At 39.7% G+C, this 27618-nt stretch overlaps 1 protein-coding gene across 1 annotated transcript in view; it reads right to left on the bottom strand.

Moving 5' to 3' along the window:
- The window catches only part of LIFR (LIF receptor subunit alpha), an 87855-nt gene that overhangs the window by 48727 nt on the left and 11510 nt on the right, over positions 1–27618 (bottom strand). The window contains exons 2-4 of the mRNA XM_004265979.2: positions 9308–9468; positions 7530–7644; positions 4960–5096 (exon numbers count right to left, since the gene is read on the bottom strand). Of these exons, the coding sequence (XP_004266027.1) occupies positions 4960–5096; positions 7530–7644; positions 9308–9449 (394 nt within the window). The 5' untranslated portion in view covers positions 9450–9468. The remainder of the gene's footprint in view (positions 1–4959; positions 5097–7529; positions 7645–9307; positions 9469–27618) is intronic.

Below are 27618 nucleotides of genomic sequence, written 5' to 3'. Positions count from 1 at the left end.
AGGAGCCAGAGACCCCAGCAAGAATCCCGAGAGGGAATGACATAGAAGCAGAAGGAAACCAGAGAAAATCTGGCATCACTGAAATCAAAAGAAATGGGTTGTCGTCCAGGCCCAGGAAAACAGAGTTCAGAGAGGAAGGCTGAGAAAAGACCACTGGTGGTCTTTTGATGCTGGTGACGGTACCGTCAATTCCTGAGAAAGAAGGCTGGCAGGGCAGTAGGCTCTGAAGCTGTAGTACAAAAGGTAAAGAGAAAAACCATGCTCAAGGATAGAGCCTCTCACAGGGAGAAACTGGTAAACTTAAAAAAAACAAAACAAAAAGGTAGCCGAAAGAGTAAGGTATTCTTCAAAATCTTCAAGTCTTCCTACCTATAGGGAATGAGTATATTAATGAAAAATGTGGGGATCAGTGGAAAACACACAAGGTATGAGCCTGTTCTGTTCTATGAAATTCAGGCTTTCTGGTATGAAGGGCTCTTTCTTGCCTGTGTTCTCCTCAAATGACAGTAAGGTGAAGGTAAGTTGAAAGAAATCCAGAGTCACAGGCTCTCAGGGCCCATATCTATCCTAGTGCTGCCCCACGAAGTTCAAGGACCATTAAGTAAAGTCACTTCCAGCACAACTGCGGGAGCTGACAGAGAGAGGGTGGCTGAATGTTCTGAAGAACAAAAATGGCAAAGCAGACCAATATAATATAAATTATGTGTAATATAACTTAGTCTTGGAACTTAAAAATAAGTTTTTACTAAACTTACTTAAAATGTACTGATCACAGTGCTCTACACTGGATTTACGTAAAATGTTTAGGGTCACACAGGAAACAGAACATGTGGATTAAAGCCTAAAATATGCAGCAGTCAACAGTTACTCAGCTACATAAGGACAGTGGAGGATGCTTTACACGAGAAGTTTAAGTGGGAAACTGCTTTTAAAAAAGAAGGAGCAAATGAGGAGTAACAAGCTGATACAGTGCCAGGAGGGACAAGTTCAAGGTGGCAGGGCAACCACACAGAGCAGAGGCTGCCAAGAACACGGATCCTTCAAATGTTCCAAGATGTCACAACGTAGTAACTTAAAATTATTAAACATGAGAGTACTTTATTAAGGCAACACTCATCTATTAAAATGCTTCCCTCCCTGAAAAGTACACATAATTAACATTTTATCTAAATAGCAGTGGGCTATTCTTCAAAACCCAAGTCATACCTAATATTTCCAGCTAAAGACAGTAACAGCCATAATTACAAATGAAAATATTAAACACAGTTTTTTCACGACTTCATAGTATACTTCTTCACTGTATGCCAGGGAAGTTCCCCTAAGCTCCCACGAACTGTCATCTGCATTTTTCTCCAGCTAAAATACACTTGAGGACAATGTTAGCTTGCTTTCTAGAAACTACAAACTTTGCAGCTAGAAAAAATTTCATCAGTCTTGTTTATTTTTTAAATAAAGCTGGTTTATCTTTACCCATAACCTCCATGCCCCTTCTGCCTTAGAACATCAGAAGATGGGAGCTTTCCCAGCTCTTTTATAGGATCCACGTTATTTATTCTGCCTCATACAGATGCAAATTTTTAGGTTATTTTAAGAAACTTAGAGATTAAAAATCTTACAAAGACTTATTTTTGTGCTTTCCCTTGTCAATTAGAAGCTTATTAGAGGGGACTTTCCCAGTGGCACAGTGGTTAAGAATCCGCCTGCCAATGCAGGGGACATAGGTTCAATCCCTGGTCCGGGAAGATCCCACATGCTGCGGAGCAACTAAGCCCATGCACCACAACTACCGAGCCTGCACTCTAGAGCCCGTGAGCCACAACTACTGAGACCGTGTGTCACAACTACTGAAGTCTGCGTGCTCTAGAAGCCTGCATGCCACAACTACTGAGCCCGCATGCTGCAACTACTGAAGCCTGCGCACCTAGAGCCCGTGCTCCACAACAAGAGAAGCCTGTGCACCGCAACAAAGAGTAGCCCCCGCTTGCCACAACTAGAGAAAGCCCACGTGCAGCAACAAAGACCCAACACAGCCAAAAATAAATAAAATTTAAAAAAAGAAGCTTATTAGATATATGTATATGTGTTAAACATCTTCTTTGCTTTATACGTATACTTTTGAAAGCATCTTAAGATTTGAAGAAAACTTACTTTCTCATACTTTTATTTAGTAGCAAACTGCCAAAGAACCCAAATCTTCTAATGCACAGCTCCACTATCATTTCACAGCATCTCTTGCATATGACAGGTGTTCAAAGGTTTGCTGATGGACCCACCTCCCTCTCTTATATTCATCTAATTTGCTTTTCATTTTCTTATCAGTATTTTTCTTATTTGAGTAGCAGTAGTAATATCTTAGTGTTGGGATACTGTTAATCTAATATTCAAATCACAATGAGGCCCATTATTATTAAAAATGCTGTCAACAAATTACACGCCATGCAAAAACAGTGAACTATTAATCCAGTAAGTCACCTAGAGTCTGTCCTGATTTGCCTTTCGAATTCTGACACTTATCTTCAAGTAGCTTCCCAGACAGAACCTTCGCAATCCCTACTGAAAAAGCAGACAGCACAAACTGGCTCTCTGACAGAGTCCTGGGGAAATTTTTGAAAATCTGGAATAAAATTAAGTTAGATTCCCTCATACCTTAGTACAAAATAATTCCAGATGGATGAAAGATTTAAGCATGATAACAAAACCAAAAACTCATGAAGAAAAATATCAAGAGATTCTATTATATAAAAATGAAAATCGGTGGTATGAAAAAAACACCACAAAGTTTAAATTTTAAACTTGCAAAAGTATTTGTAGCAAATAGGACAGAAGTAATAACCATACTATACAGAAAGCTCTTGTGAACTAACGAGGAAAAAGATGAATTTCAACATGAGAGAAAATTTACAAAGGATATAAACAGTTCAGAAAAGAATAAAAATGATAATTTTAAAAAGTAATCACAGAAATATAAAAACAACAGCGCTATAATTTGGGGGCCATCAGATTGAAATCGCAAATCTAAGACAGACAGACAATACCCAGTCCTGGCAAGGATGCAGACAAGCAGGCATGCTCTAATATGATGTCTGTGGGAATGCAAAAAGATTCAAAATGTGGGGGGAGCAACTGGTAGCGGACATCAAGAGTCATAAAAAGCGGATGTCTTTAATGTAGCATTCCCAATTCTAGGAAATTTAGCCTAAGAAAATCATCACACAAATTCAGCAACATATATGTGCAAAAAATGTTCATTAAAGCATTGGTAATAATGCTGAAAGACTAGAAATAAAAATCTCAATGTTAATAATCAATGACAATCCCAAACTCCCTAGCTATCCCTCCCCCCACACTTCCCGCCCCCCGCCCCGCCCCGGTTTGAAATTGACAGGTACACACTGCTGTATTTTAAATGGATAACCAACAGTAGGATGACCTACTGTATAGCACAGGGAACTCTGCTCAATATTATGCAACAACCTAAATGGGAAAAGAATTTTTAAAAGAATAGATACATGTATATGTATAACTGAAAAAAAAAAGACATCAATCTAGTTCAATTTTAACAAGGCTTCTATTTAAAATGATGTGGTAATTGATTATAATAAAATAGTATAAGTAAAAAAAATTTTAATAAAATATATAATTTGCTAAAAATAAAATAAAATACAATTTGCTAAAAAAAATCAATGACAAAGTAATTATGGTACCTCCAGTCAATGGAATACTAGGCAGCTATAATGTAGATTTATTTACATAATAACTTGAAAATCTATATCTTCTGATAAGCCTATAATAAAGTAATATAAACTTTACTGTTTATACACACACACACACACACACACACACACACACACATAGAACACATGTAAGTATTAACAATATTTCTTCCCGGGTATTGGGATCATGGCTGATCTGCACAAAACCATCTCACATGTATCTCACATACAACTACAGAAAGAAAATAACAAACATGGCTCTTCTCTATCTTGAAAACAGCCCTATGTAGCACTTTACCCAGACAATACTTCAGCCAGAAAATGAGACCGGTTCTAAGTTCCTGGACAGCATGCTTTGCTATTATCCTTTCAAAATCTGTGCTATGTCAGACACAGACCACTCCAAACATGCACCTTGCCTGTAAAATTGGAGAGATCACCAAGTTGCTTATATTTTCTTTCCCTTGCTTCAAAATAAGTCATCCTTATAAGACTCACTGTAATATCATTATGATGCCATCCCATAATAGTTGTCAGAAGGCAACAAACCTGCCTACCCCACCATTAAGAGAGTCAAGACCACTGGAGTTTTTAAGGTCTCATTGCATGGCAAAATTTCCATCTCCAAGAGCCTGGATTTATTTCATGCTTCCACCCAGCTTGTAGCATATGTCCTAGGCATTCGGTCAACACATCTATAAAAAATGCCTGCTATGTGCAAGGCACTGGACTAGACACTAGGTGTAGAATACAAAGTCTCTGCCCTCAGGGAACCTGTTTTCTTGTAGAGGAAATACACAGGAAGCACCTAATTATATAATAAATTATTTATGCAATTGTGAGAAATACCACAAAAGAGAAATACAGACTGCCTAAAGGAATGTTAAGAAAGGAATGGGGTCTCCTCTGGGAGGGGATGGTCAAAGACTATTTCCTAAGGATGGCTGAGGAATTCTGAAAGGCATGCAGGAATCAACGAAGTAGAGGGGTAGGAGAAGAGAAACCAACCGTGGGAAGGACCTTAACTTGTGTGACGTCTATTTGACTGACCAGAGGAAGAGTTTGCTTCCATCTTGATCTTGGCTATGCTCCACAATTGGAAGTATGGTCGCAGGGTAAATGAGAATATTAGTTTAACAAAATATATAAAAGAATGGTAAATTCCTGTCAATTATAAAGCAGCACAATACTAACAAAGGCACCATTCTGAGTTATTTTCAAATCAATTTTCTTTTCAAATACTTACAAACATTTTTTTCATTTAGTGTGAATTTACTTATAAAACTTCCAAAATCATGTAAAGGGTTTATTGTTATTTCATGATCACCAGGTAAAAGAGCTGGGATTTTAATATTTTTCTCCAATCGATAACAAGAATGGGACCTGCAATATAAGAAATCAAATTTTAATTAGCAGATAAAATGGAGCGCAATTTTCATAAAAACTTGATTAACACAAAATTCAGTGGAAAATACTTTGTTCTTTTGTATACAAAGATATGACAGGTTACATCGCATTTTAAGACTGCAAAAAAGCGAGGTAAATGGTAAGTCCATCAATGTGGTGGTAGGAAAAATAACCAGACTGTATCAGAAAGTCAAGAGAGTAAGCAGAGACGATTCTATCAAGAAACTTAGGGCTTTAGCATGGCCTTCAAACCCCGCCCAACCCTGCCTTTGCACACATCCTGCCCCCCACAGTCCCCTTCTGGACCGACCACTACAGGGTCCCCATCACTGAGACTTCAACCAGCTTGTCTGCTCCTCTGTTTTGCCTCACGGTTCACTCGTACAAAACGTTCTCATGTTCTCATCAGCTCCGCTTTCAAAGTGCTTCTAGTTCCCACCCATTACCTCTCAGACAAAAGTGAGTTTTTCTTCTGTGGTTCCACGGCCCTCTGTATCTTTATAGGGCATGTTTACACGCTTTGTTATTCACATACATTTCTAATTTCCCGTAAAATTTTAATTCAAGCAAAAGGACTTTGGGTGTCTCCTGCATCACCGCCCTGCCCCGCACAGGCCTCTTCACATTCCTAAGTGAATTTAGGACTGAGGACTTGAAAGGGTCGGCTAACCTCACGTGTGTGGTTTCTTTACGTGCCAGCAACAGAAAACCACCCGAATTCTCTAAATCATCCTTTTTCATACATTGATACCATTGTACCCAATATTCTCTCAGGTTGGAATGGCTTTCTGTCCTGTTTCTGCTGAGAAAACTGAGTATTCCTACTCCACCACCACGCTTCTGACAGCCTCTCTGGACCTCACACTCCTTAGTCAATGCTCCCTCAGACCATCACAGACAATTAGCATCAGCGCTTAATCCACAGCCTCATTATGCTCTGCTTCTCGTGAACTCCTGGAGCCCGGATAACTTCTTCTCTGTGGATTCTGCAGTGGTCAGTAGTGCTATTTACCAGATTTTTCGGATTCTCCCTTTCTGGATTCACAGGAGGATTGCATTTCCCTGCTCCTCTGAAACAAGGCACAGCCATGTGATATTAGTTGTAGAGAAAGTGAGTGAAAGTCAGTTTCTAAAAGCCAGGAAGGCTCTAAAAGCCAGGCAGGCTCTGCTCCCCTCCCGTCCTGGTGCACTGGGAGATGAGGGCCCCCTGGCCTGTGGCCCTGAGGGAGGGAAAAGGGGCAGAGATGCCAGCTGACCTCAAGATAGACACAAAACACAAGCAGGAGTAATCCTTTATTTTCACTGCAGAAAATAAGGACATAAGATTCAAGGGTTGTTTCTGCAATAAAACCAAGCTCGTCCTGGCTGATAAATTACCATCACACTTAGACTAATGTTCAACAAATGTACACTGACTGGGAAAAAAATCTGAGTGTATTTAAATCCACATTTATGTCAATTTACATTAGGACCACTTATCAGCACACTGGTGCTTGGAGCTCTGCACTGAACTTCTCTGGCGTTGCTAAACAACTCAGAGCCCTGCCCGGATTAGGGAGGAGCAAGGAGAGTGCTCTGACTTCCAGACAGCCCGAAGGCTTCCACTCCAAGCTCCGGGACTTGCAGCCACTCCAAGATTACCTGAGAGGGTAAGGCAGTGTGACGGAACCTACCACTTGCCTCCTAATGTCCACTTCCCCCCTTTCCTTAGTAACACTGCCCCAGGTTTATCCGAGTACATTGCCATCAGCTATGAGAACACATCACCTAGCCTCTTATGCAAATAAGTTTAGCCACTGCACTAAGTTCTGCCAATGAGATGTAAGCAGAGGTGTTGTACAGGACTTCTTAGAAGTCTTCCTAAAGCAAACCATTTCCTTCCTGCTTTCTGGAAGGCAGACATGACAGCCACTCCTGAAGCATCATCTTGAAGCAAGAGATCACACCCTCAAGATGGCTGAGTAGCATGAAAAAGAGGAACCTGGGCCTCTCATGGCCATGTGCACCCACGTTGGCCTTGAACTGCCTACTCCAGACCTTTCACATGACAGAAAGTGCCTGTCTATTACTGACATTTTCTGTTAGGCAGAGTCAAACTTGAACTTCATTGATACAGGTAGGCACTGGTTTAGGATAGACCAGTAAAACTTCCCCACAGACGATCAGAACCCACAGCCCATGAGAAGTGTTTCCCATACTCAACATTCACACGATAAAAGAATCAAAGTTGTGGCCAGGAGAAGGGTTTGTTTCCATCCTGACTGAAGTAAGATTCAGATTTTTAGAAAATAGAGAGCTAAGATTTAAAATTTCTTTTAAAAATTTCCAGAATAAAATCTTTATATTCTAAAATTAAAGACAAAGAACCTTCAGATTATAACTATAAATTAACCAAAGTATTTCCATTACCCGTTTTCAAAGCAAACTTCATAAGCAGCACCATGGCCTGCTCCAGAGGGTGCTCTCCAAGAGCAGTCCCACACTTGTAAATTGTTAGTTATACACTTCAAATCACGAGGAGTCCCTGGAGAAGGAGAAACAAAACACACACATACGCACACACACACGCACACGCACACAAAATGCTTATTAATTTAACTGCACTGTAAAAGTCAACAAGTGAAACCATCCCCAGCCATAAGTACAAGCATATGTGTCTGCAGAAGGCCCATGTTCTTTATGCAGAGATGAACCTGCAGTCACAGGAGGTGACTGGTTTTATATTTCTTTTTGTAGCTTTGGTTTAAAAAAGCTAGTGAGTAAACTGATGAAAGTGGGTCAACCACTAGACCACTTAGGGGTTAGGCCTCTCTCAAAAATTCCACTTCCAGACAACTAAGATAAATAGAGTGGCTATATGGATTCAATGAAGGGACCAAGAGAGCGCCTGGGAGAATTTTAGTCTCCAGTGACCCCATTTGCAAAAAAGTAAAATTTAAAAAACAAAACAAAACTCTAAGACTTTAAGTAAAAACTATGTACCTCCTATGCCACAAACACAGCTTCTAAGCACTCCTAACTACTAGTGCTTCACAGCTTGTTACCAGCCTGCCACCTACACAGAAATCTCATAGCCAATCTTTAGATTTTTATGAAGCACATCACATAAACAGTAATAAACTCACATGAGTCTCTGAAAAATATATATTTTGTGCAGGCCTAAACAACTGAAAAGTAACAAATAATTCAGAAGATTACAGTCCTAATAGTATTTACTCACATCTATAAAATAACATTAGATCATGGAATACATAAGCACTATACAATGAAAAACTGTCATTCTAAAAAGACAGTGAAAAGAAAGAAAGGAGAGGACTTGAGGGAGGCAAAGAGAGAGAACAAAAGGAAGGAAGGAAAAGAGGGAGGGAGGGGAAAAGCAATTAAGAGTGTGAAAAAGGTATTCTATCTCAAATTCTCTATATAAATGTCTATTAAAAAGGTTTTTTCTTTAATTTTTACATGTGATTGGTATCATATTCACTACAGCAATGAATTATAAAGCTATTTATGTAAGACAGAAAACAAAAACATTAGAAACACATTAGAAATCATTAGTAATCATAATAAAGTTATTTAGTAGTAATTTGGGGGGAAAAGAGAAGATCTCTTTAATTATGGAAATAATATAAAAACTAAACTCAGAGGCAGAAGGATGAAAATGCTCTTTATAGAGTAAGCTAGATAACACCTACAAACATTCTTAACGTTTTTAAATAAAATGAAAACAAATCATATATTTCTTAAAGCAGATATCTGGATTTAATTTATGTGACATTCTGAAAGGCAAAATTACAGACAGAAAATAGACGAGTGCTGGCTGGATGTGGGGATGGCGGGCTGTCAGCAGAGGAGCAGGGGCATTTTCTGGAATGACGGACTGGTCTGTATCTTGACTGTGCAGGTGGATACATGTCTGTATGCATCTGTCAAAACTCACAGAACTTTATCCTAAAAGGGTGAATTTTACTGTATATAAGTTATACCTTAATTTTTTAATGGGGAAAGAATATTTAGATCTATCTTTATGGGCCTTTTTAAAAGAAACTAGAAGTACATGAAAAAAAAATGACATAGAAATGGATTTTAACCACAACCTGAAGCGTTCAATAAAGTCTCAAGATCGCTTCTTAAGCAAAACAGTAATGACATTGCAATCAGTTCATTTTCTCTGACTCTGATGCACTTACTTCTTTTCTGGCTGTTTACTTGATTCATTAAATATAGAAGAAGAACTGTTAATAAGAGCCACTGGAAATTTGAAGTCATCCTCATTCTTTTACTGTCCCCCATCCGGGATGGTCGTTTCAAACATAAGGAAATGTCCATCATCTGTGCAATGTAGTCAGTTCTGCATGAGGAGAAGAATTTCAAATGGTGTTCAAACTGGTCCAAGGACACTCCTTATCCTGTGCACATCAACACTGAAAATGGATACTGACAAATACCAAAACATGCTGCACATTAAAGCCATGGAGACACCAGACTCAGCTACCCTGGCTTTAGGAGATGTGACAATCGGACACAGCTGTTGCTCCAGGATCCATTATAGGGTCAGGATAGGCTTCAAATTCAAGATTGTAACTGAGCACATTTTATCAACACTCCAGTACTGCTAGAGTATAGAATAGCAGTGCATAAAACTGAGGTTTTGACAATTTTAAGTGATATGTGAGATGGCATTTTTAATTTTAATTAGTATATATTAACTTTTATAGTCACTTCTTCATGACAAGTAATGTTGGTTTTCTTTTCCATGTACACTGTGATATTAAGTTTCTATTTTACATAAATTTAAATACTTTAAAGAAAAAATTAGGGTCATTAATCACATATGGGGGATTGCAGATGTGACAAAAATATTGACAATGACATACAAATGACTAAAGTGTAACAAACACTTCAACAACTATAATGGGGAAGGGACTATCAGTAGACGAGAGATTTCAACACATTTCTGTTGAAAACTGAGAGCGCGCAGACGAGCGGTGACTGCATCTGGCGGGTGGTAGGGAGGGGCTTCAGCGGAGGGAGGCATTGGTCAGCCCAACATACCCATCAGCCTGGCGAGTGCCAGGCCCTGCTCCAGGCACCAAAGGTGCAACACCGAGCTAGACGAAGTCCCTGCCCTCAAGGAGCTTAGACGTTAGTTCTAGAGACACATACATAAACAAGTAAGGTCCTGATACGAACTTTAAAAACTCGAGTAAGTCAATGTGCATGACAGTGTGTGAGTGAAGGTCTAGCATCTGAGCTGGGATCTGACTGATGAGAAGACTGACATGGTAAGATCAGGGAAAGAGTAGCAAGAGCAAATACAAGGACCTAAGACAAGGACAGCTTACCAGGTTCAAAGGTCAGGAAGAGGGGCTGACAGGAGGTGGGCTGGCCAGGCCACAGAGGGCCTTTGGTCATCAAAAGGATAAGGGCTTTAACAGGTCGAGATGAGCAGCAGCCGCTGGAGTGTTTTAATCAGGGGAGATCCATGAACCGATCTGTACTTTGGGAAGATTTCTCTAGCTGCTACATGGAGAACGGACTCTAGGGGAGAAGAGAGGCAGAGGAACCGGAGTCCAAATGAAATAATCAGTGGTGAGGACCCTCTGCTAAGGTTTTCAAGAGTGGAGGTGGTGATAGGTGGTCAGATTCAGGATCTGTACAAGAGATGGAGGGTCTTATCAATCCATTATAGGCAGGACAGAGTGGTGGTTAAAAACACAGGCTCTGAATTGCAGCTTTTGCACCTACTGTGTAACCTTAACCGCTCTGTGCCTTGGTTTCCCCATCTGTAAAGCAGGGATGATAACTGTATTTTTCTCATAAGTTTGTTGTGAAGATTAAATGAGTAAATATATGCAAAGCACTTGGAATAGTGCCAACAACATATACGTGCTGTAAGTGTACTTTGTGTATTATATGAGGTATAGGGAGAAGAGAGAAGGCAAACATGACTACTAGATTTGGTGGAAAAACAATACTGGATGGATATGGTGCCACTTAAATCCTCTGTGCGTGCATGAAGGAAGATGCAGTGATTCATGGGCTGAAGCTCAAGGATTCCAAGCTTTGTTTATAGAAGTCAACTCTGACACGCTCCTACACCCCACTCCCAACAGAAATGTTCTCCTACAGAACATAAAAGAATTGTTGAGGACACAGAGCAGCTAACAAAGACATGGGTGTCAAAGAGGAAAGCCTTCCACACCTGACCCTGAGGGATTCCTCCGAGTAATGATGTTCGCATCCACTGTTGTTGAATGAAGCTTGCCAGACAACAAGTCCTCCGAATGTGCTGAAAACTCCTTGTCAGACCTAATATTGCCTCATTTTTATATTGGAATAGACAACTAAGGATCATAAAACATATAAGAAAGCCTAAATCATTGAAGGGAAATTCAGGATAAACAGGATCACCAAAAGGAAAATAAAGATTACTCCCAGAGGAAATAGGGATAATGTGAGAAATAGGAAAAGTAAAAAACAAAAAGAAAAACAAAAAGAAAATCACCTCTAAATAGTACTCTCTGAGCGGGCATGGCACAGTCATAAAAACAAGAAGAGGATGCAATGAAAAAGGAATAATCAGAAATAAAAATAACTCTTACACATTACATACACTGACTGATAGTAAAAGATTTCTAATGACAGATAAAACATTGAGTAATCTTTCAGAATACACAAAAGACAGAAATAGAAAATGTGAGAAGAGATATGAGAAACAGGAACTTGAAAAAGGAAAGGTGATCGAACATCTAGATAACTGGAACCCCACAAGAGGATTCAAGAAACATGCTTCTTAGTGAAAGCAAACAGCAAGATGGCTGCCTGGCTACTGCTGAGCACTGTCACAAACCTGGGAAGTGAATCCCAATAGCACAAATGATCATGACCAAACATACACGAGGCACAAGCATACATTTCAAAAGTGTTCACAATTATTTTCTGGATGAATAATTTCCTAGTCAATCACAGTTTCACAGAGCTTACTTATTAAAATGAAAATGTATTCATGGAAAGTCTAAAATGCCAATTGCTAAAGTTATAGAATTACGTGGCGTGTACAGGAATAACTTAATAAAGGAGACCAAACCATGACCAAAATAATCAGAAACCATATTCACTGACTGTCTAAACATTATCTTGAAATGAGACAATCCCTCACTACAAGTTTACAGTTGTCTAGAAAAGAGGAGTGTGTCCCATGAAGTGGCAGGCGGGGGATGAGGGCAGCTGAGGATGAGCTAGGGACTGGGTACTGCGGACTAAGGCTCTCATCCTGGCTCCGTTACTAATTAGCGGTGTGACTGAGTGCGGATCACTTAATCCACCCCCCGCCAACCTCCCCAGCTTCAGCCTCAACCGGAGTGGCACGGAGGCAAGCTCTGCCCAGAGTACCTAGGAGAGACCTCCCCAAGTTACGCTGGGATATTCTGTTCCTGTTGGCAGGCACAAGCACAAGGTCAGCAGTGCCAGCAGCACTGTGCCAACAGTGCCAGCCCCACCCATGAGGGACATGACTGAGCAGGTCTGCGAGGGTCAGGGTGGGGTGCTTGGGAACAGAACAATCAGTGGCACTGTCGCCAAGGCCAGCTTACCTAAAAACAGGCAAGATGATAAAGAGGACTTTCTTGTTATAACATTTACACAGAAAACTTTGAGCAAGTCATTAGGCCATATTATATTATGCTTGTAATAGATCTGACTCCTCTATCAAATGGACTTATTTGAGGCCGGAACAATACATGAACAGAGCCCTCCCGTGCACCTCCAGGAAAGCAGGGACCCATAAAACTTGTCCCTGCTCCCTCCTGATAGATGCATTGTCAGAACTTACTTTTTTCCCACCAATGGCTTATTCTTTAGAGGAAAGCACATTTTTATCAAATTTCAGGAGCTAATTTTCAAAATTAGAGTAGCTGTCTTTTGACATCAGAAGAATGCAAATGTAAATTTCTAAAGGGGTGAGACAGGGAAGAAACTACTCAGGCAGGTGCCAACCAGAGCCCTGTGTCCTTGGTGGGGACAGCCACCTGCTCTAAAGGTGGCAGCAATGGGCCTTGCTTTGCCAGATTTTCCTTTTTCAAGACTAGGTAGAAATCTGGGATTTTACATGAAATACTCAAATCTGTAAACATAAGCAACTAACTCATATTTTTATACATTCTAAAGGCCAAACAAAATACGCCTTCAGGCTGCATCCTGCCCAAGGGCTACCAGGTTCATATCCTGCTCAATGTAATTATTTTAAAGGATTCAAAAATGTCAATAAATCCTTCAGTTTAGGGAAACTGATCATGCAGAACCAACGTATAAAATTGTTGAACACAAAGAAAAAAATCTGTCTTCTGCTTGTTAGTTCTTGTGTCTTTGCGTGTATCCTGCCCTCTGTCTTAGGCGTCTGAGCGGCCGGGGCTCAGCCACCAACCACATAAGCGTGGTCCCTCCCTTGAAAGTGGGCACACAGGTGCTCTGTTTGCTTTCTCATCGGCTTTGACAGTTCTGCCTCTAGGCTACGTGAGGTTCTGGACTTTTCTGCTGAGGATACAGTAGTTAGAAAAAAGAGTGGAGAAAAGTGAAGCTGAAGGCAGAGGAGCGTCAGAAGCTGCAGTCCTGATGTATTTTGTTTAGTTGTTACGCTTGTTTTCTCTTTTCGGGGGGTGGAGGGGAGACAGGTGGGCAGAGAGGGAGCAGGAACATGACAGAGAGTGAGTGAGCGCGTTCTGCTGGTGAGAATCTACTCCGGCCTGGAAGGGGGCTTGAGAAACACCTGCTCAGGCACAGAGGGGTGAGCAAAGACGACCCAAAGCATCTTCATTCCGAGCCTCTATTCTTGTCGCCACAGTGAGGTAACTCCCTTGCCATTAACACACAGAGGAATGAAACACTGGAAGGAGAAAAGCTGCTTAATCACAGCACAGCAAAATAAATGTGCAAGTAGTTCGCTGAGCCTATAGGAGAGGAGGTGCCTGGGTGGCCACCCCGAGCAACCAGGTGGGAAAGCAGACAGTGTCCTACTGCCGAGTCCCACCTCCATAGTGTCCCTTTTTTTTTTTTCCTCACTGTTTCCTGTTAGGGAACATAAAAATCATTAAAAAACTCTGACCAGCAACCACTCTCCTAATTCCACTCCCCACTCCTATCCTCCTACTCACAAGAGCTTAAGTTCCTCAAGCACTGCCCTCTGAGGAATGCTCTCCAGGAACAGAAACGTTGCAGGTAGGTAGACTCTATTGTATTATTAAAGTGAAGTGTGGGGATTTAAGTAAAATGAGAGATGTACCTATGGAAAACCCCAACCTGGCCGGACTGGAAAGCTCAGTTTGGGAAGGCAGATGGAGACCAGACTGTGTAGGGAGACGTAAAGGTTTGAAGGAAGAGGGAAGCTTGAAGGAAGTGGTGTTTAAAGGAGACCGATTAAGAGACAACTGCAATAACAAGAACATAGACAGAATCCATATTCAACTGAAAAAATCTAGTCCTCAAAGATGCCACCAAGTACCCAGCACAATGAATTTAAAAAGACTCCTTCCACAGTACAGCACCCATAATAACTGTGTAAAAGAAGCTCTGAAAAGCTTCCAGGGAGGGGGAGGGGGAGGTCCCACCCAGGGCCCAGGAATGAGCGCAACGTGGGAGCAGCTCCCTGAGCCAGGACTCTGCGACTGCCCTGTGAGCCCCACGAACCCTCTACTGTCACACGGGGAAGGTGACGGCACTATCTCCAGAGCGGGCCACGGGTGTACAGGAGATACTGGGTGTGTGGTCAGTAAACACTCTGGGGGAGGAGAGGGGAGGCAGGGAGGAGAGGAAAACACAGACTTCTTAGCACTGAAAGCTAAAGAGAACGTCTTCCAAAAGCCAAGTGAAAATCACTTTCACGCTTGACTTCTATACTCAAACTATTAATTAAGTGAGAGAATAAAATACATTTTATAAAGACATGCCAGATCTCCAAAGATATTTCTTCCTTGCAGCCATTCTCTGGAGACTACTAGAGGACATGATTCACCAAAAAAATGAGGCAGAAAACCAAAAATGAGAAAAATGATCCATGAAACTTTTAACCCAGGAAAGAAGCCCTGTGCCTCCCCTCCAATCTCATTCCAGGTTACACTAAAATTGATTCCATTCTCCAAGCTGCTGGACCCCTTCATGACTCTTTACATTTGCACGTTTTCCCTTCTGCCTGGAGTTCCTTCTGTACTCCTTTCTGCCACCCTCTCCTCAATTCACCTGGGAGACTGCTGGTGGGAGTCAGGAAGAGCTCATTATCACCTTTGTGATACCCTCCCGTTCCCCAAAGGTCTGATGCTCCTTCTTCTGCTTCCAGGACACTTTAATTACATCTCTATTACAGAGGTTGCACAAACTGTGACCTGTGGGCCAGATTCGACCCACCTCTGCTTTTGTAAATAAAGTTTTACTAGAACAGAGCCACACCCATTTGTTTACATACTGCCCAAGGCTGCTTTCACATCCTCATGTTGGGACTGAACAGATTCCCCAGAGACTGCAAGGTCAGCAAACCTAAAATACTGACGACCTGGCCCCTACTAGAAAGTTTGCTGATCTCTTTCCAATTCTGTAATTCCTCCAACAGACTATAAGCTCCTTAAGAGGAAATGCTGTCTCCCTGTTCACTGTAAGGCACTTCCCCCTTCCCCGCACCCCATCAGTGTCCAAGTACAGATCCTGGTCCTCAGCACTCGAAGCTCAAGCTGGCTGACAGGTGAGTGAACACCAAGATGTAAATGAATATGTATATGTCTGCACACTATGCTCTGATTGCCAGGCTTCACCACTAACCCAAGTACTGCCAACACTGGGAAGCTAAGTTCGAGCTGTAATTCCCAAACCATGCACTAAGGTGCCACAAGGCACAGAAGCAAATGAACTGGGGTACCATAGCATATTTTAAAATTTCAGAGGAAACACAGTGACATCTATCCAACACTATGCGAACCCATAGCTAAAGGTAGTTTGGTTTCAACACTAGGTCATGCCACATTCCTCTCAATGACGTCATATCTTTGTGAAGTGGCAGGGAAGGCTTGCTGGATGCTATGATAAAACACAAGTACCAACCAAAAATCAATGTAGAGGTGGAAACAAGAGTGGCAGTGCCCAATCTGTTTCCAAGGTGTGAGAAGCTGTGCAGTACCCAAACAGGAACATATACGTGGCTTCTTAAGAATAAAATAAAGATATTATTTCCTTTACGTTGATATGCATTATTTTCTCACACTGCTACTAAAGTGTCAGGTCATAAATACTCATTAATTTGACTGGACCTACTACTTCATAAAAAGAACTGTTAGGTTACTTCTTTTGACCTGGGGGTACTATAAGAACATAAATGAGAAAGGGCAGACAGCAGAAACAAGAAGAACTACAATCCTGCAGCCTGTGGAACTAAAACCACATTCACAGAAAGATAGACGAGATGAAAAGGCAGAAGGCTATGTACCAGATGAAGGAACAAGACAAAACCCCAGAAAAACAACTAAATGAAGTGGAGATAGGCAAACTTCCAGAAAAAAAATTCAGAATAATGATAGTGAAGATGATCCAGGACCTTGGAAAAAAATGCAGAGAAAGATTGAGAAGATGCAAGAAATGTTTAACAAACACCTAGAAAAATTAAAGAACAAGCAAAGAGAGATGAACAATACAATAACTGAAATGAAAATTACACTAAAAGGAAACAACAGCAGAATAACTGAGGCAGAAGAATGGATAAGTGATCTGGAAGACAGAGTGGTGGAATTCACTGATGCGGAACAGAATAAAGAAAAAAGAACGAAAAGAAATGAAGACAGCCTAAGAGACCTCTGGGACAACATAAACGCAACAACATTCTCACTATAGGGGTCCCAGAAGAAGAAAGAGAGAAGGGACCAGAGAAAATATTTGAAGAGATTATAGTCAAAAACTTCCCTAACATGGGAAAGGAAACAGCCACCCAAGTTCAGGAAGGCTAGAGAGTCCCATACAGGATAAACCCAAGGAGAAACACACTCCGAGACACATAGTAATCAAATTGGTAAAAATTAAAGACAAAGAAAAATTATTGAAGGCAGGAAGGGAAAAATGACAAATAACAAACAAGGGAATTCCCATAAGGTTAACACCTGATTTCTCAGCAGAAACGCTACAACCCAGAAGGGAGTGGCATGATATACTTAAAGTGATGAAAGGGAAGAACCTACAACCAAGATTACTCTACCCGGCAAGGATCTCATTCAGATTCGAAGGAGAAATCAAAAGCTTTACAGACAAGCAAAAGCTAAGAGAATTCAGCACCACGAAACCAGCTCTACAGCAAATGCTAAAGGAACTTCTCTAAGTAGGAAACACAAGAGAAGAAAAGGACCTACAAAAACAAACCCAAAACAATTAAGAAAAGGGTAATAGGAACATATATATCGATAATTACCTTAAACATGAATGGATTAAATGCTCCAACCAAAAGACACAGGCTTGCTGAATGGATACAAAAACAAGACCCATATATATGCTGTCTACAAGACACCCACTTCAGACCTAGGGAAACATACAGAGTGAAAGTGAGAGGGTGGAAAAAGGTATTCCATGCAAATGGAAATCAAAGGAAAGCTGCAGAAGTAATACTCAGATAAAACAGACTTTAAAATAAAAAATGTTGCAAGAGACAAGGAAGGACACTACATAATGACCAAGGGATCAATCCAAGAAGAAGATGTAACAATTATAAATATATATGCCCCCAACACAGGAGCACCTCAATACATAAAGCAACTGCTAAGAGCTATAAAAGCGGAAATTGACAGTAACACAATAATAGTGGGGGACTTTAACACCTCACTTACAACAATGGACAGATCACCCCAAACGAAAATAAATAAGGAAACAGAAGCTTTAAATGACACAATAGACCAGATAGATTTAATTGATATTTATAGGACATTCCATCTAGAAACAGCAGATTACACTTTCTTCTCAAGTGCACACGAAACATTCTCCAGGAGAGATCATATCTTGGGTCACATATCAAGCCTCAGTAAACTTAAAAAAACTGAAATCATATCGAGCATCTTTTCTGACCACAACACTATGACATTAGAAATCAATTATAGGGAAAAAGACATAAAAAAAACAAACACATGGAGGCTAAACGATACATCACTAAATAACCAAGAGATCACTGAAGAAATCAAAGAGGAAATCAAAAAGTACCTAGAGACAAATGACAATGAAAACACGATGATCCAGAACCTATGGGATGCAGCAAAAGCAGTTCTAAGAGGGAAGTTTATAGCAATACAAGCCTACCTCAAGACACAACAAACATCTCAAATAAACAATCTAACCTTACACCTAAAGAAACTACAGAAAAAAGAACAAGCAAAACCCAAAGTTAGCAGAAGGAAAGAACTCATAAAGATCAGAGCAGAAATAAATGAAATAGAAACAAAGAAAACAGTAGCAAAGATCAATAAAACTAAAAACTGGTTCTTTGAGAAGATAAACAAAATTGATAAACCATTAGCCAGATTCATCAAGAAAAAGAGGGAGAGGACTCAAATCAATAAAATTAGAAATGAAAAAGGAGAAGTTACAACAGACACCACAGAAATACAAAACATCCTAAGAGACTACTACAGGCAACTCTATGCCAATAACATGGACAACCTGGAAGAAATGGACAAATTCTTAGAAAGGTATAACCTTCCAAGACTGAAGCAGGAAGAAATAGAAAATATGAACAGACCAATCACAAGTAATGAAATTGAAACTGTGATTAAAATCTTCCAACAAACAAAAGTCCAGGACCAGATGGCTTCACAGGTGAATTCTCTCAAACATTTAGAGAAGAGCTAACACCCATCCTTCTCAAACTCTTCCAAAAAATTGCAGAGAAAGGAACACTCCTAAACTCATTCTATGAGGCCACCATCACCCTGATAGCAAAACCAGAGAAAGATACTACAAAAAAAGAAAATTACAGACCAATATCATTGATGAATATAGATGCAAAAATCCTCAACAAAATACAAGCAAACAGAATCCAACAACACATTAAAAGGATCATATACCATGATCAAGTGGGATTTCTCCCAGGGATGCAAGGATTCTTCAATATACGCAAATCAATCAATGTGATACACCATATTAACAAATTGAAGAATAAAAACCATATGATCATCTCAATAGATGCAGAAAAAGCTTTTGACAAAATTCAACACCCATTTATGATAAATACTCTCCAGAAAGTGGGCATAGAGGGAACCTACCTCAATATAATGAAGGCCATATATGACAAACACACAGCAGACATCATTCTCAATGGTGAAACACTGAATGCATTTCTTCTACGATCAGGAACAAGACAAGGATGTCCACTCTCACCACTATTATTCAACGTAGTTTTGGAAGTCCTAGCCATGGCAGTCAGAGAAAAAAAAGAAATAAAAGGAATACATATTGGAAAAGAAGAAGTAAAACTATCTCTGTTTGCAGATGACATGATACTATACATCGAAAATCCTAAAGATGTCACCAGAACACTACTAGGGCTAATCAATGAATTTGGTAAACTTGCAGGATACAAAATTAATGCACAGAAATCTCTTGCATTCGTATACATTAATGATGAAAAATATGAAAGAGATATTAAGGAAACACTCCCATTTACCACTGCAATAAAAAGAATAAATACCTAGGAATAAACCTACCTAGGGAGACAAAAGACCTGTATGCGGAAAACTATAAGACACTGATGAAAGAAATTAAAGATGAAACCAACAGATGGAGAGATATACCATGTTCTTGGATTGGAAGAATCAATATTGTGAAAATGACTATATTACCCAAAGCAATCTACAGATTCAGTGCAATCCCTATCAAATTACCAATGGCAGTTTTTACAGAACTAGAACAAAAAATCTTCAAATTTGTATGGAGACACAAAAGACACCGAATAGCTAAAGCAGTCTGGAGGGAAAAAAACGGAGCTGGAGGAATCAGACTCCCTGACTTCAGACTATACTACAAAGCTACAATAATCAAGACAATATGGTACTGGCACAAAAACAGAAATATAGATCAATGGAACAGGATAGAAAGCCCAGAGATTAAACCCACGCACCTATGGTCAACTAATCTATGACAAAGGAGGCAAGGATATACAATGGAGAAAAGACAGTCTCTTCAATAAGTGGTGCCGGGAAAACTGGAGCGCTATATGTAAAAGAATGAAATTAGAACACTCACTAACACCATACACAAAAATATACTCAAAATGGATTACAGACCTAAATGTAAGACCGGACACTATAAAACTCTTAGAGGAAAACATAGGAAGAACACTCTTTGACATAAATCACAGTGAGATCTTTTTTGATCCACCTCCTAGAGTAATGGAAATAAAAACAAAAGTAAACAAATGGGCCCTAATGGCATTTCAAAGCTTTTCCACAGCAAAGGAAAGCATAAACAAGACAAAAAGAGAACCCTCAGAATGGGAAAAATACTTGCAAACAAATCAATGGACAAAGGATTAATCTCCAAAGTATATAAACAGCTCATGCAGTTCAATACTAGAAAAACAAACAACCCAATCCAAAAATGGTCAGAAGACCTAAATAGACATTTCTCCAAAGAAGACATACAGTTTGCCAAGAAGCACATGGAAAGCTGCTCAACATCACTAATTAGTAGAGAAATGCAAATCAAAACTACATGAGATATCACTTCACACCAGGAAGAATGGGCATCATCAGAAAATCTACAAACAACAAATGCTGGAGAGGGTGTGACGAAGAGGGAACCCTCTTGCACTTGGTGGGAATGTAAATTGATACAGATACTATGGAGAACAGTATGGAGGTTCCTTAAAAAACTAAAAATAGAATTACCATATGATCCTGCAATCCCACTACTGGACATATACCCAGAGAAAACCATAATTCAAAAAGACACATGCACCCAATGTTCATTGCAGCACTATTTACAATAGCCAGGACATGGAAGCAACCTAAATGCCCATCGAAGGACGAATGGATAAAGAAGATGTGCTACATATATACAATGGAATATCACTCAGCCATAAAAAGGAACGAAGTTGGGTCATTCGTAGAGACGTGGCTGGATCTAGAGACTGTCATACTGAGTGAAGTAAGTCAGAAAGAGGAAAATAAATATCGTATATTAACACATATATGTGGAACCTAGAAAAATGGCACAGATGAACCGGTTTGCAGGGCAGAAATTGAGACACAGATGTAGAGAACAAACATATGGATACCAGCGGGGGGAAATGGCAGGGGTGGGGGTTTGGTGGTGTGATGAATTGGGAGATTGGGATTGACATGTATACACGAATATGTATAAAATGGGTAACTAATGAGAACCTGCTGGATAAAATAAAATAATAAACAAATTTAAAAATTGTATATTTTGTCATTCCTGAAGGACCTCATTTGAGTGAATTTGTGCAGATAAGTAAGGAATTGTCCAGTAGATGGTTAAACAGTAACTGGGAAGATACCTGGAAATACGTATTTAGAAGTCGTCAGTTATAAGTGATGGTTAAAGCCACAAAAGTAGAGGATGCTGTTCAGTGAAGGAATGTGGGGTGAAGGAGCAGTGGGTTAAAGGAGTTCCACCAAGGATGTTGAGAAGTAATGGGGTCCCAATGGCATCTCAAGTCAGTGGAGGAAGGATTGTGTTATTTAATAAAAAGTGTTGGGACAAGTGGTAGCATTTGTTGGGAAGAGGGGAAAGCTGGGCCCCTGACTCATATTGTTCACCAGAATTAATTTTATATGGATTAAACCTTAAAATGTTAAAAGGCTTAATTGTACTTGAAGACAATATAGGTGACAATTTATAAAATATTCACATGAGAAAAGTTTATGGTCGGAAACCATAAAGGACAAAATTGAGAAATATGACTTAATGAAAGTCAAACAGAGACTTCGCTAGAAAGTAAGAGAACAAACTGGGAAATATATTTGCAATGTATATAACACAGTTAATATGCACATTGTGATATTTCTTTCTAATTGAGCAGTAAGGAACAGATTAATGCCTAATTTAAAAGGTAGACAAAAGACAGAATGAGCAGTGTAAAGCATTGTAAATCACCAATAAACATGAAAATGTATTTTGATTACATAAGCAAGGAAATGAGATTTATGGCTAGCAGTTGGAAGAGATTAAAATTAAAAAAAAAAAGATAACCCTTGATAGTAGAGAGTGTGGGGAAGTGTGGACTGGGGAATGGAGCTGTTCCTGGTTCTTTTTGAAGGTGACCTTTAATCATGCTTTTTTTCATGTTAAAAATCTCTTGACATGTTTCTGAACAAGAAGGAATGTTCTTCAGGTCGTTTCTTTACTATAATTTCACCCTTGTGATAGAAGGAAGAAACAAGTTCATTTGTCTGATAGACACTTGTTGACATTTCTTGAAGGCTGTTGAAGTCACTCCTATTATAGCAGAGCTGAGGTGAGACATGAGTGGATAGATGTCCCTCTTCGGTGGGGTGGGGCTTCCAGGGGCCTCTGAAAGATGGGAAGCGTTGGCAAGTGGAGAGTGTTGGTGGGTGGAAAGAGCCATTCCCTGGAGCTGTGGTTTGAGGAGAGGCCTGAGGCCTGTGGGAGTGAGGAAGTTTGGGGAGCCACCGGTCTTCAGCTGTACTGTGGAGGGCATGGAGGCAGCCCACTGGTGGCCACTGGAAGGGCCTGGTCTACCAGGCAGAGCAGGGACTTGATGCTGGAGCAGCAGGGGCCTTCAAAGGGTTTTAAGCACCTGAGTGATGTGCTCCAATTTGTTATGACATGCTGAAGTTGATAAGGAACAGGCTCTTGAATGAACAGGGAAGTCCTCGCCGGAATGATGACCAAAACTGACAGAGAGGAATGTCAGGATCCCGAGAAACAAAAAATCTGGATGACAGTGTACAAAAAATTCCTAGGACATTCAGAAAAACATAAGCTAGATTCTTATAACATAGCAAAGGTTGAATTTCAGTATTATTCTCCTGCATGCACAAGGCAGACTAAAATATGATACTGGAATCCCTAAGCACTTGATCTGTCCTCTAATTTATACCCCAAACTTTCTTGGTTCATAGTGTCCTTAGTGTTTCATTAATGTTTTTTGTTGTTGTTGTTGTTGTTTTTGGTTTTTTAATAATACAGCAGGTTCTCATTAGTTATCCATTTGATACACATCAGTGTATACATGTCAATCCCAATCCCCCAATTCATCACACCACCATCCTGACCCCCTGCCGCTTTCCCCCTTGGTGTCCATATGTTTGTTCTCTACATCTGTGTCTCAATTTCTGCCCTGCAAACCGGTTCATCTGTGCCATTTTTCTAGGTTCCACATATATGTGTTAATATACGATATTTATTTTCCTCTTTCTGACTTACTTCACTCAGTATGACAGTCTCTAGATCCAGCCACGTCTCTACAAATGACCCAACTTCATTCCTTTTTATGGCTGAGTAATATTCCATTGTATATATGTAGCACCTCTTCTTTATCCATTCGTCCTTCGATGGGCATTTAGGTTGCTTCCATGTCCTGGCTATCATAAATAGTGCTGCAGTGCATGTGTCCTCTTGAATTATGGTTTTCTCTGGGTACGTGCCCAGTAGTGGGATTGCTGGATCATATGGTAATTCTATTTTTAGTTTTTTAAGGAACCTGCATACTGTTCTCCATAGTATCTGTATCAATTTACATTCCCACCAACAGTGCAAGAGGGTTCCCTGTTCTCCACACCCTCTCCAGCATTTGTTGTTTGTAGAATTTCTGATGATACCCATTCTGACTGCTGTGAGGTGATATCTCATTGTAGTTTTGATTTGCATTTCTCTACTAATTAGTGATGTTGAGCAGCTTTCCATGTGCTTCTTGGCCATCTGTATGTCCTCTTTGGAGAAATGTCTATTTAGGTCTTTTGACCATTTTTGGATTGGGTTGTTTGTTTTTCTACTATTGAGTTGCATGAGCTGTTTATATATTTTGGAGATTAATCCTTTGTCCATTGATTCGTTTGCAAATATTTTCTCCCATTCTGAGGGTTGTCTTTTTGTCTTGTTTATGCTTTCCTTTGCTATGGAAAAGCTTTGAAGTGTCATTAGGTCCCATTTGTTTACTTTTGTTTTTAGTTCCATTACTCTAGAAGGTGGATCAAAAAAAGATCTTGCTGTGATTTTTGTCAGAGTGTTCTTCCTATGTTTTCCTCTAAGAGTTTTATAGTGTCCAGTCTTACATTTAAGTCTGTAATCCATTTTGAGTTTATTTTTGTGTATGGTGTTAGTGAGTGTTCTAATTTCATTCTTTTACATGTAGCTCTCCAGTTTTCCCAGCACCACTTATTGAAGAGACTGTCTTTTCTCCACTGTATATCCTTGCCTCCTTTGTCATAGATTAGTTGACCATAGGTGCGTGGGTTTATCTCTGGGCTTTCTATCCTGTTCCATTGATCTATGTTTCTGTTTTTGTGCCAGTACCATATTGTCTTGATTATTGTAGCTTTGTAGTATAGTCTGAAGTCAGGGAGTCTGATTCCTCCAGCTCTGTTTTTTTCCCTCCAGACTGCTTTAGCTATTCGGTGTCTTTTGTGTCTCCATACAAATTTGAAGATTTTTTGTTCTAGTTCTGTAAAAACTGCCATTGGTAATTTGATAGGGATTGCACTGAATCTGTAGATTGCTTTGGGTAATATAGTCATTTTCAAAATACTGATTCTTCCAATCCAAGAACATGGTATATCTCTCCATCTGTTGGTATCATCTTTAATTTCTTTCATCAGTGTCTTATAGTTTTCCGCATACAGGTCTTTTGTCTCCCTAGGTAGGTTTATTCCTAGGTATTTTATTCTTTCTGTTACAGTGGTAAATGGGGTGTTTCCTTAATTTCTCTTTCAGATTTTTCATCATTATTGTATATGATTGCAAGAGATTTCTGTGCATTAATTTTGTATCCTGCAAGTTTACCAAATTCATTGATTAGCCCTAGTAGTATTCTGGTGACATCTTTAGGATTTTCGATGTATAGTATCATGTCATCTGCAAACAGTGATAGTTCTACTTCTTCTTTTCCAATATGTATTCCTTTTCTTTTTTTTCTCTGACTGCCATGGCTAGGACTTCCAAAACTATGTTGAATAATAGTGGTGAGAGTGGACATCCTTGTCTTGTTCCTGATCGTAGAAGAAATGCATTCAGTGTTGCACCATTGAGAATGATATCTGCTGTGTGTTTGTCATATATGGCCTTCATTATATTGAGGTAGGTTCCCTCTATGCCCACTTTCTGGAGAGTATTTATCATAAATGGGTGTTGAATTTTGTCAAAAGCTTTTTCTGCATCTATTGAGATGATCATATGGTTTTTATTCTTCAATTTGTTAATATGGTGTATCACATTGATTGATTTGCGTATATTGAAGAATCCTTGCATCCCTGGGAGAAATCCCACTTGATCATGGTATATGATCCTTTTAATGTGTTGTTGGATTCTGTTTGCTTGTATTTTGTTGAGGATTTTTCCATCTATATTCATCAGTGATATTGGTCTGTAATTTTCTTTTTTTGTAGTATCTTTCTCTGGTTTTGCTATCAGGGTGATGGTGGCCTCATAGAATGAGTTTAGGAGTGTTCCTTCCTCTGCAATTTTTTGGAAGAGTTTGAGAAGGATGGGTGTTAGCTCTTCTCTAAATGTTTGAGAGAATTCACCTGTGAAGCCATCTGGTCCTGGACTTTTGTTTGTTGGAAGATTTTTAATCACAGTTTCAATTTCATTACTTGTGATTGGTCTGTTCATATTTTCTATTTCTTCCTGCTTCAGTCTTGGAAGGTTATACCTTTCTAAGAATTTGTCCATTTCTTCCAGGTTGTCCATGTTATTGGCATAGAGTTGCCTGTAGTAGTCTCTTAGGATGTTTTGTATTTCTGTGGTGTCTGTTGTAACTTCTCCTTTTTCATTTCTAATTTTATTGATTTGAGTCCTCTCCCTCTTTTTCTTGATGAATCTGGCTAATGGTTTATCAATTTTGTTTATCTTCTCAAAGAACCAGTTTTTAGTTTTATTGATCTTTGCTACTGTTTTCTTTGTTTCTATTTCATTTATTTCTGCTCTGATCTTTATGAGTTCTTTCCTTCTGCTAACTTTGGGTTTTGTTTGTTCTTCTTTCTGTAGTTCCTTTAGGTGTAAGGTTAGATTGTTTATTTGAGATGTTTGTTGTGTCTTGAGGTAGGATTATATTGCTATAAACTTCCCTCTTAGAACTGCTTTTGCTGCATCCCATAGGTTTTGGATCATCGTGTTTTCATTGTCATTTGTCTCTAGGTACTTTTTGATTTCCTCTTTGATTTCTTCAGTGATCTCTTGGTTATTCAGTAATGTATTCTGTAGCCTCCATGTGTTTGTGTTTTTTACGTTTTTTTCCATGTAATTGATTTCTAATCTCATAGCATTGTGGTCAGAAAAGATGCTTGATATGATTTCAATTTTCTTAAATTTACTAAGACTTGATTTGTGACCAAAGATGTGATCTCTCCTGGAGAATGTTCCGTGTGCACTTGAGAAGAAAGTGTAATATGCTGTTTTTGGATGGAATATTCTATAAATATCAATTAAATCTATCTGGTCTATCGTTTCATTTACAGCTTCTGTTTACTTATTAATTTTCTGTTTGGATGATCTGTCCATTGGTGTTAGTGAGGTGTTGAGGTCCCCCACTATTATTGTGTTACTGTCAATTTCCTCTTTTGTAGCTATTAGCTGTTGCCTTATTTATTGAGGTGCTCATATGTTGGGTGCATATATATTTATAATTGTTATATGTTTTTCTTGGGTTGATCCCCTGATCATTATATAGTATCCTTCTTTGTTTCTTGCAACATTCTTTATTTTAAAGTTTATTTTATCTGATATGAGTATTGCTACTCCAGCTTCCTTTTGATTTCTATTTGCATGGAATACCCTTTTCCATCCCCTCACTTTCCGTCTGTATGTGTCCCTAGGTCTGAAGTGGGTGCCTTGTAGACAGCATATATACGGGTCCTGTTTTTGTATCCATTCAGCGAGCCTCTGTCTTTTGGTTGGAGCATTTAATCCATTCACGTTTAAGGTAATTATCCATATGTATGTTCCTATTGCCATTTTCTCAATTGTTTTCGGGTTTTTTTGTTTTTTTTTTTGTGGTACGCGGGCCTCTCACTGTTGTGGCCTCTCCCATTGTGGAGCACAGGCTCTGGACGCGCAGGCTCAGTGGCCATGGCTGACAGGCCCAGCCCCTCGGCGGCATGTGGGATCTTCCCGGACCGGGGCACTAAGCCATGTCCCCTGCATCAGCAGGCAGACTCTCAACCACTGCACCACCAGGGAAGCCCTGGGTTTGTTTTTGTAGGTCCTTTTTTTCTCTTGTGTTTCCCACTTAGAGAAGTTCCTTTAGCATTTGCTGTAGAGCTGGTTTGGTGGTGAATTCTCTTAGCTTTTC

The sequence above is a fragment of the Orcinus orca genome, chromosome 3 (genome assembly GCF_937001465.1).
Source record: "Orcinus orca chromosome 3, mOrcOrc1.1, whole genome shotgun sequence".
Taxonomy (NCBI): domain Eukaryota; kingdom Metazoa; phylum Chordata; class Mammalia; order Artiodactyla; family Delphinidae; genus Orcinus; species Orcinus orca.
The sequence above is the reverse complement of the archived record's forward strand: the minus strand, read 5'-3'. Positions and strand labels throughout refer to the sequence as shown.